Source organism: Aegilops tauschii, chromosome 3, assembly GCF_002575655.3.
Source record: "Aegilops tauschii subsp. strangulata cultivar AL8/78 chromosome 3, Aet v6.0, whole genome shotgun sequence".
NCBI lineage: Eukaryota > Viridiplantae > Streptophyta > Magnoliopsida > Poales > Poaceae > Aegilops > Aegilops tauschii.
Genome location: NC_053037.3, coordinates 573,641,293 through 573,655,772, shown reverse-complemented (window position 1 = coordinate 573,655,772; position 14,480 = coordinate 573,641,293). Strand labels below are relative to the sequence as shown.

The window sequence follows — 14,480 nt, the reverse complement described above, 5'->3', positions numbered from 1 at the left end:
ACATTGCGCCAAATTCCTTTACCAGAAGCATCAGTCTCCAAGATAAAAGGCTGAGAGGTATTTGGTAGGGCTAGAACTGGGGTTGTAATGAGAGCATTTTGGAGCTGAGCAAAAGCTTTGCCATGTTCACTCTTCCAGGAAAATTGTCCTTTCTAATAGATCATGTAAGGGTGTGCAGATAACTCCATGCCCTTTAATAAGTTTTCTATATAACCTGCTCACCCAAGGAAGCATTTTAATTTTGTAACACTATCAGGTGTTGGCTAGTCTGCAACAGCTTTGAATTTTTGTGGATTAGTGGCTACTCATGCCACAGAGATCATATGACCCAGATATTCTACTTGTTCTAATGCAAAAACACACTTAGATAACTTTGCACATAACTGGTTTTCCTTTAAAACTCCCAGGACAATCTCAATGTGTTCCATGTCATCTTTCAGAGCTTTATTGTAAATGAGTATATCATCAAAGAACACTTACACAAACTGTCTCGAATAAGGGCCAAAAATGTTGTTCATCAATGCTTGGAAAGTGCCCGGTGCATTAGACTGCCCAAAGGGCGTCACCAAAGAAGTCTTGACTCATAAAGGAAATGCCTCCGCCAAGGATCGATGACTCATGATACCAATTTGTTAGGACCCGAACAAGAGATGAATTGTAAATCGACGAAGAATGTGGGAACTATCGACCGGGTCCGAACTATTATTTCTATAGGGCGAAGAATGTAGGGTTCACGTGCTAGCCATGGTAGGTAGCAACCGGGGATTCAACAATGAACCTCTCCAACCACATCCCGGCTAGTTATAGGCTGGAAAACAATAGCGAGCGTAAGACAGTGAACGGTAGAAATGCTATCGCGACAACGGTAAAGCAAATCCTGCTGTGGCGACTCGTCGTCCGGGCAAGGAGCAATCGTAGCCGTCCGTTCCTCTGAATCGGTATTGCCGGATCTGCTACACCCCTTTCTCTGAATGAACAAGGGTGTTGACTGAAAGTGCCACAGGGTAAGACTGACACCCCGGCCCCACCCGCATCCCCAAACCCGGGACCCAGCCAACGGAAACCCAAACACTCCGCGCCCCCAATCATTCACCCCGCGCGGCCTCCTCGCCTTCCTGTCTCTCCCCTTCTCCCCTCCCTTTCCGCTGTTGGGTAGGGTTTAGCGGCGGCTGAGGGAGGTCTCGGCGGCATGGCGCCGTCCAAGGGGGAGGGGCGGGGCGGCGACCCGGCCGAGGGGGAGGACGAGGAGTCGGCCAGCGTCGGCCGCTGCGCCAGATCCGGCGGCATCTGCCCGACCCGGCGCCACGCGAACGACGAGGCCAGGTCAGCCGCTCGTACACCTGCGGCGAGGGCGGCGGGCGAGGGCGGGAGCCGGACGCTTGAGAGGCGCGTGGTGCCGGGGGAGATGCGCGGCAAGGGCGCGGTCGCCGATGTCGTCCAGGAGGCGTTGCCGACGTGCGGGTGCCACATCGAGCGCTACCGCCACCACGACGCGGTTCCGCGACGACGACGCCCTGTACGGGTCGGCGACGGTGAGGGCACGTCTGCGGCCGGCGCCGAGGAGGCCGTGCGGACGTGCGGAAGCTACACCGACACCCCGCGCCGACGCCCTACTCCGGTCAGCGCGTCGACGGCCCTCGGCATCAAGGGCGGCCGCGGAGGGCGGGGCCAGAAGAGCAAGTGCGACGAGATGCGCGTGGAGGTGAGCCGCGGCGGAGTGCCCTCGGACGGCTTCGAAGAGTCGGTCGCGCGGTGCGGCTTCCAAAACCCGAGCCTGGTGCGGCGGTGCCCCACGCCGCCACGGAGGGACTCGACGCGGTGCGCGCAGATGGGGGCCTGCATTCCGGTGGCAGTTGGAGGGGGTCGCGGCCACAAGGACACCCACGACGACTACTACGGCACCTCGAGGCCACGGGCTGCGGCCCCCACTGCGGATCTGCGCGCAGAGGTATGGCCTTCTCCCTTGTTCTCGTGTGCACGCACGCGCTTGAAATTCTGCTGGAGTTACAATATGCACCTTCATCGGTGCTGGCTCATGTCATGTGTGTGCCCGCTGTAGCCCGTAGGTGTGGACGTGGTTGTTTGTTTATGTGAGCGCGCGCTATATATATGAGGGACGTGCATTCCCTTGTTCATATCTTGTTGCTGTAACCACACTGCCAGGATAGTGCATTCCCTTGTTCATATTTGTTGCTGTAACAACACTTCTAGATCTTGTGTGTGGTTCCAGGTTGTATATATAAACTTTTCCTTGTTCTATTTCGAATGCACCTCTCTTCTGCATGTTTGAGAGTTGCGCCATGCGTTGCATGAATTCTTTTGACACGCCATATTTTATTTCTGGATCAGATGTATGACACCGGGAGTATCGAGGGGCCATCTGGATCTTTCACTGTGAACAATGTCCAAGTGTTTGCTGGCTATGTCCTGCATACCGGTTCATTTCTGGAAGGGCCTGACTCCAAGACATTGTCTGTTGGCGATGAAGTGAAATACAAGGTAACATTCTTTACTTATTAATTCTTTATACTGAATCAGTAACCTATGAAATTTGCTAAATTACACTGCAATACTTCTACTACTGCGTACTCTAATGCTCCAAACCAAACATGTACCCATATGCTGAACTTTGCTCTAAGGGTATGTTTTCAAGCCTCTCAGATTTTACAGGGAGTGCTTTTTTGTGCTCATGATGGTTTCGCTATTGCAAATGTAGGAAGTAATTGGTGACTGTATTGACCAGAAAGGTTCCATTGCTCTTTCAGAGAAGCTGAGATTTGATTTCTCCCATGGTATGCTGTGATTCTTTTTATACTGCATCCACTTTTTGTTTTTTTCCTCAGCTTGTCTACTCAACTGTTAGTACATAACAGGGAAACCTGTCCAACCAGAAGATTTGCGAAAAATTGAGTCTATAGTGAAGCAGCGAATAGAGGCTGAGCTGGAGTTATCTGCACAAGAAATAAAATTAGCCAACCCAAAGCGCGTGAATGGTCTTCGAGCTGTGTTTGGTGAAGTGCGTTCTCTTACCCAGCTCGACATACCATGTTGTCATATCTCGTTTGCCTGCCCTGTTATTTTGTGTAATTCCTTTTACATATGGGCTTTGTAGATCTACGCTGATCCTGTAAGAGTTGTATCGATTGGTCGCAAACTGGAAGATGTGCTTGCCAACCCTGAAAGCAAAGAATGGTTATCTGATATCAATGAAGCAACTAAACTGGACGGAGCGACATTGGAAAAGGTAAACTTTTCCCCCTCTGTGCTTGTGTCTCTTTTAGTGTGAGCTATATGGTTGTGGTGCTCTCTGCTCTGATAAATTGGATATTATTAAAACTTACTGTGAGTTTGTTTGTTTTCTTAGAAACATTATGTCCTTAACCTTTATATGAAAGATGATGCCAATTGTACTTTGTAGTCATTTCCTGTTGACCTGCTTTGTATTAGATTGTAACTAAGAATGTTGTTTCTTCATCAGAAAATTGGATCGATCAATAATACACTGGATGCAGCTGCTATCCCAGCTGCAAGAAAAGCTGATCTAAAAGGCAATGTCTCAAAGTTGGAGGTCTGTAAATGCTTCAGTTCATTTGCCACATCTTGTCAAAGAGAATATTTACGATATTTGGTATTCTATTGGTAGTTAAAATGAAAGCTGATTATAGCTGTTGCATACATCAGGATCAACTAAGGGAGGCGGAGAAGAAAACGGGCAAAGAAAATGTCCAAAAGGCTGCCAAGACTGACATAGATGCTGCAGAAGCTGCTGTTTCTAAAGAAAAACTCTTCTGTGTTACTCATGCTGATGTGGGTCTTGATACCACTGCTGCCCGGGAAGCAGTTGTCAAACCCATGGACCGTTTCAAGGTCGGCACTCCAATCCATTTCTTTCTAGTAGTGTCCGCATCATCTAAAAATTAACTATAGATTGAGCATAACTAACTTACTCCAACAGTTTTATTTTATTTATGGATTTAAAATCAAATTTGTGCCAAATATTTGGATGTGCTGGTGACCTCGTGGGTTTGGATTTTCCAGAGTCTGCCAATAATGATATTGTATGTTGTCTGAACTTCTGAAATCCTAGTTTTATTCTGAAATTCTCAATTTAACGATCGTGTTAGTTTTATCCTAAATTTCTCGATTTTACTATGCTCACTGCATGTACTTCTGAAATGCTATGAATTTTATAGGTAACTTTCTTTAGATTTTCCTATATTGCACAACAAAGTTTGGCAATCAATTTCAGGCTGTGTCATTTATTCTATTGTTTCTAAATGTGTTTGTGGGTGGATATCTACTGATCTGATGTACGGACATTGTTTTCTTTTGTGTATTTGTATAGCTTTGGCTTTGTAGTACTCATAAACCGATATTCTGTTTGTGACCTTTAGAGCATTGATGCACTTCTATATGTGCACTATCTCTTGACATTACGTGGGTTTCTCATTTCAATAGTTAGGGTAAGCTAGTCAAAACTAGCTAGTTCGGGTTGTGCATTTCTCTCTCTCTCTTTTCTAACTCATTACTTGTGTTGCAGGATGCAGACAAGAAACAACTTGGTACAATCGGTGAGGAGGTGAAGCAGTTGGCTCAAAGAGCAAGGGATAACAGAGAAGCAAACAACAGCTCTTCTACTATTGCAAGCATTAAAAAATCCGCTAATAACACTGTTCAGGTACTGCCTCTTTTCTGCCCCCATTTGTACACCTGATTTGTACTCCCTATACATCTGCACTTGTGGTTGGATAACAGAGAATGAAACCTATACTACCGTAGTTCTCCCTATGTTCTATATTTGACATATGTTTTATTCTCAGATACTTGTGAAATTTTGTGGAGCAACTATTCCTGTTCAGGAGAACCTTGACATATTAAGTGCAAATATGCTAATCGAGCATGTTTGCCGGTGTGCGGGAGTTAGTCTCACTGATCTCTATTCGACCTAAAGTTTTGTCATATTATCAACTCCAGAAGGATTCTATGGTTTATATTAATCCTAGACTACGAGGTGGCAGGTAGGTTTTAATTATAAATCTTATTATTACTGTATTTTTAGTTTGATGCTACAGTTTTTTTACCTTACTGTAAATTGTGAGCTGAATGCTCCTGAAGTACTGATTCTTGGTACTTTTTTTTTACCTTAGACCGCTGTTAACTGTGTTGTGCTGTGCTATTTGACATGTTTCTGTAGCAGTGACTCTAGTGATACATCTGTTGTACTAACATGTTCCCGAAAACTGATTCGTGGTGCTTTTTTTTCCGTTAGATTGCTGTTAACTGTAATGTGCTGGCCTATCTTTTTTTTTTCCTGCAATACTTTGGGTCCCTGTGTATTGTAAAAGCACTAAATTGTGTTTGTTTTGCAGTGCTGGTCGCAAAAACTGGGATGATGTAATCATTACTCTGAATCTCTACCACGGTGTGGCTTTGCCATGGGACCTACTTCTCCCCTATCAGAGCAAGATACGTCCAGCAATGAAAGTGTGGTACCTGGATCATCCACTACAGGTTCGGTGTCAAAAGGTGCTTATATACCTTGGCAGAAAACATTACGTTGGAATTTGTTTCGGAGGCTTCACTTCCAAGCAAATTCTCTTCGATGCCGATGGTAATGTGCATATTGATGCTGCTCCTCAAGAGTATAGTCAAGGACTTGCCTTATTTGATTATGGTGCAGTTTCTGGAATATTTGACGATGCCTTAGGAGCTGGAATTAACAAATATCCAACCTATTTCTATAATCTTATCAATTTCCTATCAAATGGTCCTGCTGTTGATTGTCGAAGTAAGGCTGTGATTGCTTTTGTCACGAATCACGTCTCGCTGTTAACATATTCTCGAAGAATTCAGATCACTGCAGTTCTCGATATGTTGCTTACAAGGCTCAGTGAAGATGATTCAGAGGCCTTGATAGCTATACTTGAAAATTTCTATTGGGGGAGCAGGTTGGAGAAGGTTCCTGCAATGTACCACACGTATTTCTTTCACTGGTGGTATGGTAGAGATGGGACCATATGTACCCCTTATAAGGATAATGGAGTCAGCTTGCTCAAATTCTCTAACAATTTTTTTAAGCATCACAATGTAAGATGTTTAGTCTTTCTCTTCGGATACACACCCTCTTGTAATTTTGTATGACAAGCTGATACAATCTTCTTCCGATGCAGGGCTTCCCTCTAGAACAGCGGGATGCAGCGTTTGCGTTGGCGACGAAGCATAAAAACTATCTACCTCAGCTACTGTTTTCCATTCTTATAACATTCAAAGACCCAAATAAGCCATGCCCTCCATCTGTTCAGGCTTTTATTGATGAAGTGATCGAAATGTGAGCTATGGCACTTGATAGTCAATCATACATAATATGTGAAGTTAGCTCACACGTTTGTTGATTATTTGCAGGCTAGGGGATCACACGGTCGATTGCGAGATTGCCCAAACTTGATTGCAAGCGCAATGCCTGGGAATGCGAGCTGGGTGACTGTTTAGCTAGATGGCTTGTTATGTGTTGTCAGAGCGGAATGCATGTCTAACACCGGCGGGAAATTGCTGTTGTTGTAAGCCTTTGAGCCTTGTTCAACATTATATAACTGAAATTTGTATTGTACCATTTCGAACCATGTTCATGGTGGTAGGGCTTTAATTTTGTGAGGTAGGGCTTAATTTTTCTGCTCGAGGCTTCTGAGTTGGTTTGGCTGGGAGGAAGACTAGCCTAGCTTTGCTCTGTGTGTCCAGCACAAGTGACATTCGATCATGTGTGTTTGGTTCGGTTGAGTCCTGGTGTATACAAATGTTTTCTTTTCAAGAGTGATGATAAACGATGATGTATCATTACTCAATGACGTATTAAACTATTGATTATGCCGTATAAAGATGCTTCCGTGTACCATATATATACAGATGTTTTCTTTTCAAGAGTGACGATAAACGATGATGCATCAGTGTTTGAAGTTCAATCAAGCTAGCTGAATGGCATTACCTCAAGAAAAAGAACAGGGCATAAACAAATCATTACACACAACAAGCATAGCACAAGCTCCACACCAGGGCCGCCTTAAGGAGACGAATTATAGCACACATCACAACCACAACAGTAGGTGCCTACCCTAAACCAAAAGACAAACACCGGACGTCTCTCACGACAACACACCACCGTGACTTATGTAATCAACCATCCACCCATGATTGCCTAAAAGTGCTTGCCGAATAGATGTCAGGACTTGGTCGGTCTTGAGAAATGTATCGTCTTGGATGCAGCAGTGACGACGTACGTAGCGCCTCTAAAGCTCAACCTAGGGTAGCAACGAGCACCAAATGATCGCAACACCGGATCTCCACTCCATGTCTCCATACACGATACTCCCAACATAGGAATGACGTTGAGAACACCGCCATCGCCGATTCGGAACTAAACCTAGGCTTTCACGCGGATACAACAACCAAACACCAATGTGAGAGGGGAGATGCCGACACACGCACGGGCGCCGTCCATAACACTGCACACCTACAACCTCACCCCACCTGATTGGGGGCTACACCGTCCAAGTTGGATCACATCATCGCTGCCGCAACACCTCGTCTTCATAGCCGAAACGCCACGGTCCACCATAGATCAGCACAAAAACAGGGGCATGCAACCAATCTTCCACCTCCAGCACGACCGAAAGCTCACAACCCGAGCCAACAATCTCCAGCTGCACCGTCCCGGGAGTCGTCGCGTCCGGCAGACACGAAACGGGCTTGAAAGAAGTAACATTTGACTGGTTACGCCACCATTCAGCACCACTATGCGGACCTCGCACGGCAGCCACCTCCGTGTCGCCACCAGGGTGTCCACTGGCATGCGCCAGCACCTCTATCGCGCTTCCCCGCCTAGCTCCGCTGCAACTCTGGGGGCCCGTCGGGGCGAGACTCACGACCCCCGCCCCTTTGGAGGCCGGGCACCGCCACCACCGCCGACCATGGAAGATAGGGGCAGGGGCTTTTTTTACTAAAAAGTTTTTGGGGCCTCCAGGGTTGCAGTATCTCTCTAGTCTACACTAAATACAAATGTTAAGTTTAAGAGGCCATGTTTTCTTTTTGAAAAGAGTCTCCAACTGGCTGCAGACCGACCTTTTCATACTCTTTCAGCTTGAAAATATTTTGTTTAAGACCAGTTTTTCTTCAGAAAGGGTACACTCAAGGGGCATCTTGCTTGAGCCATGATTGTACACCTTCCGTCGAAACTTGAAAATTGCGCTGATCTTTCAAGGCTGCAATAGCATAAGATCGGTTGAGGCATAAGAAATCCAGCCATGCCACAGAAGAAATATAACCAAGAAAAGCCAATGCCTTGGTGGCAACAGACAACAGTTAATAAATTGAGTAACTATATTCTTTTAAAATCCAGAATTTATGTTGTTTTTGGTCTGTCAATACGAGTCAAATTATGGGGCAAGCAAACAGCAGAGGAGGGAGGCATTAAAATAGTTCGAAACATTTAATATTGTTTCTAAATTAAACCAGTAGGATTCATGCAAGAAAATGACACTGGTGCAAGTTACAATCCAAAAGAAGCCACTCACTAGACATAGAGCCATGACTCATACATAATGCATACTACCCAACATCCAGTTTAACTACTACTACTTGATAATGACGACATTAAATGTCTCCAGTGGACCTCCTAAGCAGAAACAACTGATAATGGTGCGGCCCAAATTTCCACATGATATGTTGCAAGGATCTCAGGCCTTCATCCTCTTTCCACTTGCACCAAACTCGCTAGATTCCATCTCTCTCTGGCTAAATGAAACAGAGAAGTCTGTCAAACATAATACTTTTAATGTGACCATACGTCAAGTTATAATAATCTAAAAACAAATTTAAAAAGAAAAAAAATGCAAGGCTGAGTACATATGCGGCCATATTAATTAATTGGGCAACACCCAACACAATGTCTAAGGACCGTCCAAGATGCTCTAAATGTCTAAGGTCAGTCCAGGATGCTCTGAATTAAAATTGTTGAAACGACCATTGTGTCAAGGGTACAATTTTTACTTTTGATATCTTTCATTCAGACATTTGTCAGTGCTCAGCTCTAGTTTGAAATTATGCTTCATCTGCTATGTGCATCTTCGAATGGACTTGGATCATACCAATTCCGAGTTCAGAAACGAACTACAAGTACCCTGCTATATTCACTGAATGCCCAAGTCTTCAAATCTTAAAGTGTACGGGGTGAAGCTAATGACAACACTATCTCTATCAGAGGAAAAGAAAAGAAAAAACAGCCTCAAGACATGCAAAAGAGTGTCATCATGATGTGCAAGAAGTTGGGTACTGATATGACAAGGGGGCAGAGTAATTTGGTAATAAAAATTGATTCCAGAATAATGATTGCCGATGAGCATCAATATCAGATATCTACTGTTCAACATGGGGAGGAGGCCAAATATCTTGATTTATATTAGCAAGTACTCCCTCCGTTTCTAAGTAAGTCTTTTTAGAGATTTCAATACGGACTACATATGGATGTATATAGACATATTTTAGTGTAGATTCACTCATTTTGCTCCGTATGTAGTCCTTATTGAAATCTCTAAAAAGACTTATATTTAGGAATGGAGGGAGTATGAAGCAAACTGGATGAGATAAGCAAGCATTGGAATTTTAATCATTTTAAAACCTAAGCAAGCTTACAGTAGCACGCCTGCAAATGAAAGCATGTTCAGTGAACATATATAAATTGATCCCAGAATCATGAATGATGAGTATCAATATCACACATCTACCGTTGAACATGGGGAGGTGACCAAATATCTTTTTTTCTATTAAAAAGTATGAAGCAAACTGGATGCCATAAACAAGCATTGTAATTTTAATCATTTTATAAAACCTAAGAAAAATTACAGTAGCACGCCTGCAAATGAAAGCATGTTCAGTGATAGTGAACATATATAAATAAAATGACAGTAGTATGCAAATGAAACTATGATTGGTGGTGGTAGTAGTACCGGGTGCTCCTGTCGTCGGTGCGCACTGAACTCACTTGCAAAGAGCTGGGAATAAATACGCGTCGTCTTCTGTTGATAGACCTGGACATCGTTGTTATTCCCCATGTCGACACGAAGCAAGTACTGGGCTTTGAACACTAGTCGACGGCCCACCACACTGGTATCATTTACGACTAGGTAGACGACGCCGTCTTGATGGATGCTCAGGACAGGGAACGACGGAGCAAGCTGTCCCAAACCAGCAGACTGGTAGTTGGCGTTAGCCCAGATGTCTCCAACGCTGCACTTGTAGCTTCTGCTCCACACTGAGTGGTCAGGCGACAGAGTCCAGACGGCCAGTCCAAATGTTTCGCCGGGCTCGCGTTCAACAAATGTATTGAAGGCGAGGAACTTGACGGAGCCATGAACACAGGCCACGGAACGGAACTCCTCAGCGCAAGGGCCGTGTGGATAATCGGAGGCATCATAGTTTGGAGGTCCTTGGGGCAACTCAATGAAGCTGAAGTTGCAGTCCTTGCGCAGATCACAGAGCAACATGCCACGGTGTAGATCCACCCAGCAGAGGAAAGAGCCCCCAAAAGAGAAGCACGAGTGGACGGAGAAGTTGAAGGCTGTGGTGCCGGGTGGAAGGGGCAGGTCCCTGAGCTTGACGACCCATTGTTTGGCGGACGACTCCCAGAGCCAGAGCGCGGCTTGGGAGTCTTGTGGACAGACCCAGACGAGCTCAGCAAGAAGGTAACCGCCTTCCCCGGTGGCGCCGCACATGACGACGGCCGACTGGTACCCCATGGCTCTAGTCCTGCAGGTGTCGGGGGGGATGCAAGGGATGGCGGAGATGGAGTCCTTGCTGGCGTCGTAGATGAGATAGCTCCCCGGCAAGCTGTAGCCAGGGCGGTAGCCTCCGGCGTAGAGGGCGACCAGGTGCTTGTCCGCGCTGGAGATGCGGCCCGATTCCAGGCCGGATGTCGGCGGGACCGGGGCGGATTTCGGCGGCCGTATGTTGAGGGAGGAGAGTTCCGGCAGATCGGCGACGAGCGGCTGGGCCTTGAATGTCTGCAGGTACTCGGCGACTGCGTCACTCAACTTTTCCTGGCCCTTGGCTGATCTTCTTGCTGGTAGTCCTCCCCACGAGGAGCGGATTGGCCCTTCGCAGATCCCCGCCTCCTCGTCGCACAACTCAACCTCGCGGTCGAGCAGAACCATCGGAGGGGCCATGGCGGCTAGCTAGGTAGCTAGGGATTAGGGTTTGGTGGAGGAGAAGGGATTTGGGGATCGAGGATGGCGGGGCGGGGCGGCGCGGCGTGGCTAGGGTTAGGATTGGGTGGAGGAGGACAGCGATTTGATTTGGGGATCGAGCGAGGAAGGAGAAGGGGGATTTGCAATACAGCAGCAGGGAAACCGGCGTGAAGGGAAAGTGGGAACTAACTCGGACCGTTAGATCGACCAGCGAACGGTGGATACCAAAATGTTGTCCTATGATGGAAATGCAATGGGGTGGCGGCCTTGACCAGTGGCCTGACTTCATCGTCTGCGAATTCTGCTTTGCCGACAAATGGGATTGCTCGGACTTAGGCCAAGGCGAAATCCCTGCTCGGCTTGCCGATGCTGACAGCGGCGACGGCACTCGCGAGTGTTGTGTCCCTTCTTGAAGGCGTTGCCATGGCCATTATCTGTGCCCCTATTCAAGCAACGAGGGAAACCTCGGGTCCGGTTCTTCGGATCAGATGGCGGCGACATCGTTCCCCTTCTTCAAGGCGCCATCATGTTTGCTCCAAGCGTCCCCAATGTTTAGCTTTTGAGATGTTAGATGCCGTACTAGTTCGGCTTGCCTCCCTAGTTCTTGGCTTTTTTTTTAATGGAACACGCTTGCATTCCTCTTACGTATCATTGCTGGACAGGTCGCCAGCCACGGAGTTTAGTACAAACTCTGGGAGATGCCTCAACCAAGTGACACACGTACCCGAATTTAATCTAGCACCGAAAGTCGCTAAACCATGTGCCACCAAATTTCATGCTCGAGAGCAATTTACAATGGAAGGCCTAAGTATTTTGAAGAGAGGCCTTCCGACTAATGTTTAGACTGCTCTTCATTTCTTCCTTCTACCAGGGCCTTATATTTTTGCTAAACAAAATGGATGACTTGTCCTTGTTTATTATTTGTCCCGAGCAGCTCCCATATATGTTGATTATGTGTTCTACTTCTTGAGCGCTGCTTGCATTAGCCTCCATTAGCAGCAAAGAATCATCGGGAAAAATAAGGTGACTTACACTAGGAGCTCTTCTACATATTTTGATCCCTCTAATTGACCCTCTCATTTCAGCATTATGCAGCATGGCTGAGAACCCTTCCGCACAAAGTAGAAACAGGTATGGGGAGAGTGGGTCGCCCTGTTGAAGTCCTCTTTGAGGTGTGATTGTTTCAGTAACAACCCCATTTACTTTGATTCGGTATTTGACCGTGGAGAGGCACTTCATTATCAAGTTGATCCACCCTCCGTCAAAGCCCAGTCTATGTATCATCTCCTTTAGAAAGGGACACTCGACGCGGTCATATGCCTTGCTCATGTCTAGTTTTATTGCTGCAAAACCCACCGAGCCCTCTCTTTTTCTCTGGAAGAAGTGTGTTAACTCATATGCCAGCAGTGAATTGTCAGATATAAGGCGCCCAGGCACGAAGGCACTCTGGTTAGGGGAGATAATGTTGGGGAGAATTACTTTAAGCCTATTTGTAAATTACCTTTGAGACCAGCTTGTATACCACATTACATAGGCTTATTGGTCTGAGATCATTCATCTTCGTTGGATTGTTGTTCTTTGGGATTAGAACTATGAGTGTGTCATTCCAACCCTCTGGAATGTCTCCCCCTCTTAGAATATGAAGTGCTTCCTTGACCACTTGTTCTCCAACAGTTTGCCAAAACTTTTTGAAAAAGATAGAAGGCATTCCATCGGGACCCGGTGCCTTAAGGTCACCAATGCAATTTAGTGTTGTTGTAACTTCTTCTTCTGTGCACTCAGCACACAACACACTGTTCATATGCCCTCTCACCTTCAGATCTACAACCTGCATAATTTCCTCAATGTTGCTCCATATAATCTCGGAGGAGAAGATGGTCGAAAAATAGTTTTTAATGTGTTCCTTGAGTGAGTCTTCCCCTTCAGCCCAGCTTCCATCATCTCTTAGTAATTTTTGGATGGTGCTTCTCCTTTTCCTTTCCGAGGCAAAAGCATGAAAGAGAGATGTATTTCTATCCCCGTCTTGTAGCCATTTGACATCGGCACGTTGTCTCCAATGAGTGTCCTATTGGTGTTCAAGTTGATCCAATTTCTCTCCGAGGAAGTGCTCTCTTGGTACTTGGTCTTGATTAATGTCACCTCTTCTTACCTCCTCCAACTCTTTCTTTAGATTTTTTATTCTCTTTTGAAGATCTCCCAACACATTGACACCCTACTTTTTCAAGTCCCCTGCAACCTTGCTTAGCATACCTTGAATAGTAGTCTCCCCTCTCAGCTTTGCTGTGGACCATGCATTGTTTACAATGGTTTCGCAATCTTCCTCATGCAGCCATCTTGCCTCAAACATGAATTTGTGTGCCCTTCTTCTGATTTTTTGTGCCCCAACAACACCTTTTATGGATAGTCATTGGCCTGTGATCTGAATGGCGCAGGTCACCATTCACCACTTTACAATGTGGGAACCTTGCACACTAGCTTCTCGAGCCAACCGCTCTATCTAGCCTTTCCTTGATGTATCGGCCAACCTCCCAGCTCTGGTTGCGCCAGGTGTACTTATCCCCTACATAACCCAAATCCTTAAGGCCACAATCAACAAGCTCCCTCCATTTGACTTTGTGCTCTCGTTGGTCCTCCTTTTTTCTCGTGATTAAACAATATGTCATTAAAATCACCTCTGCACATAAGCATGGAAGGTTCAATTGTTGCTTAAGTATGCGCATGAGCCTCCATGTTACTTTCCTTGTATCACTAGATGGTTCCCCATAAATGCCTGTGAAACGCCATTTGAAACCATCCTTTTCTATTACTTCCACATCAATATGATATTTCGAGTAGTTATGCAACTCCAAACTTATCTCTTTCTTCCAAAGTAGAGCCAGACCTCCACTTTTTCCTTCATAGGCTCTTACCACCATATTACTCATTCCTAACATCCACTTGAATTTCTCCATTCTCCTGTCATCCATCTTGGTTTCCGACAAGAAGAGGATGTCGGCGTCCTCCCGCTTCTGAAGATCCATAAGCCCCCGAACTGCCGGGCCATTCCTCAGTCCCCGACAGTTCCAAGCTACTACTTTCATTTTGACTCGTCGGGCTGTCCCTGCAGCCCAGTTTTTTCTGCATTCAATCTTGTGTTTCCTTCTTTTTCCCCTTGCGCAGCAACCTCACCGTCAACTTCCATTCTAGCTCTCTTTAATATGTCTGCCTCCAAGTATAGCTCCATAATATTTGTGTTTCTCTTCTTTAGTA

The 14,480-nt window shown here is 46.0% G+C and overlaps 1 protein-coding gene and 1 pseudogene across 2 annotated transcripts; one reads left to right on the top strand and one right to left on the bottom strand.

The window, feature by feature from the left end:
- The first annotated feature begins 1,111 nt into the window (after positions 1-1,111).
- Positions 1,112-6,872, top strand: LOC109763964 (uncharacterized; annotated as a pseudogene).
- Positions 6,873-8,460: 1,588 nt separating this feature from the next.
- Positions 8,461-11,395, bottom strand: LOC109763960 (uncharacterized). 2 transcript variants are annotated; one of them, XM_020322839.4, is made up of 2 exons: positions 9,996-11,395; positions 8,461-8,784 (listed from the first exon to the last, which is right to left on the bottom strand). In XM_020322839.4, exons 1-2 carry the CDS (start codon positions 11,208-11,210, stop codon positions 8,764-8,766), a joined length of 1,236 nt encoding a protein of 411 aa, XP_020178428.1. In that variant the 5' UTR covers positions 11,211-11,395; the 3' UTR covers positions 8,461-8,763. The 2 variants fall into 2 exon arrangements, with proteins under 2 accessions (XP_020178428.1, XP_020178427.1); XM_020322838.4 differs by having other exon boundaries at positions 8,461-8,780; positions 9,996-11,369.
- Between the last annotated feature and the right edge of the window lie 3,085 nt (positions 11,396-14,480).

Bases quoted from the DNA above. Each gene is read 5' to 3' on its own strand.
- LOC109763960 (XM_020322838.4), bottom strand. From the start codon at position 11,210: ATGGCCCCTCCGATGGTTCTGCTCGACCGCGAGGTTGAGTTGTGCGAC. The intron at 8,781-9,995 runs GTACTACTACCA...TCATTTAGCCAG, and splicing joins ACCGACGACAGGAGCACCCG to AGAGAGATGGAATCTAGCGA.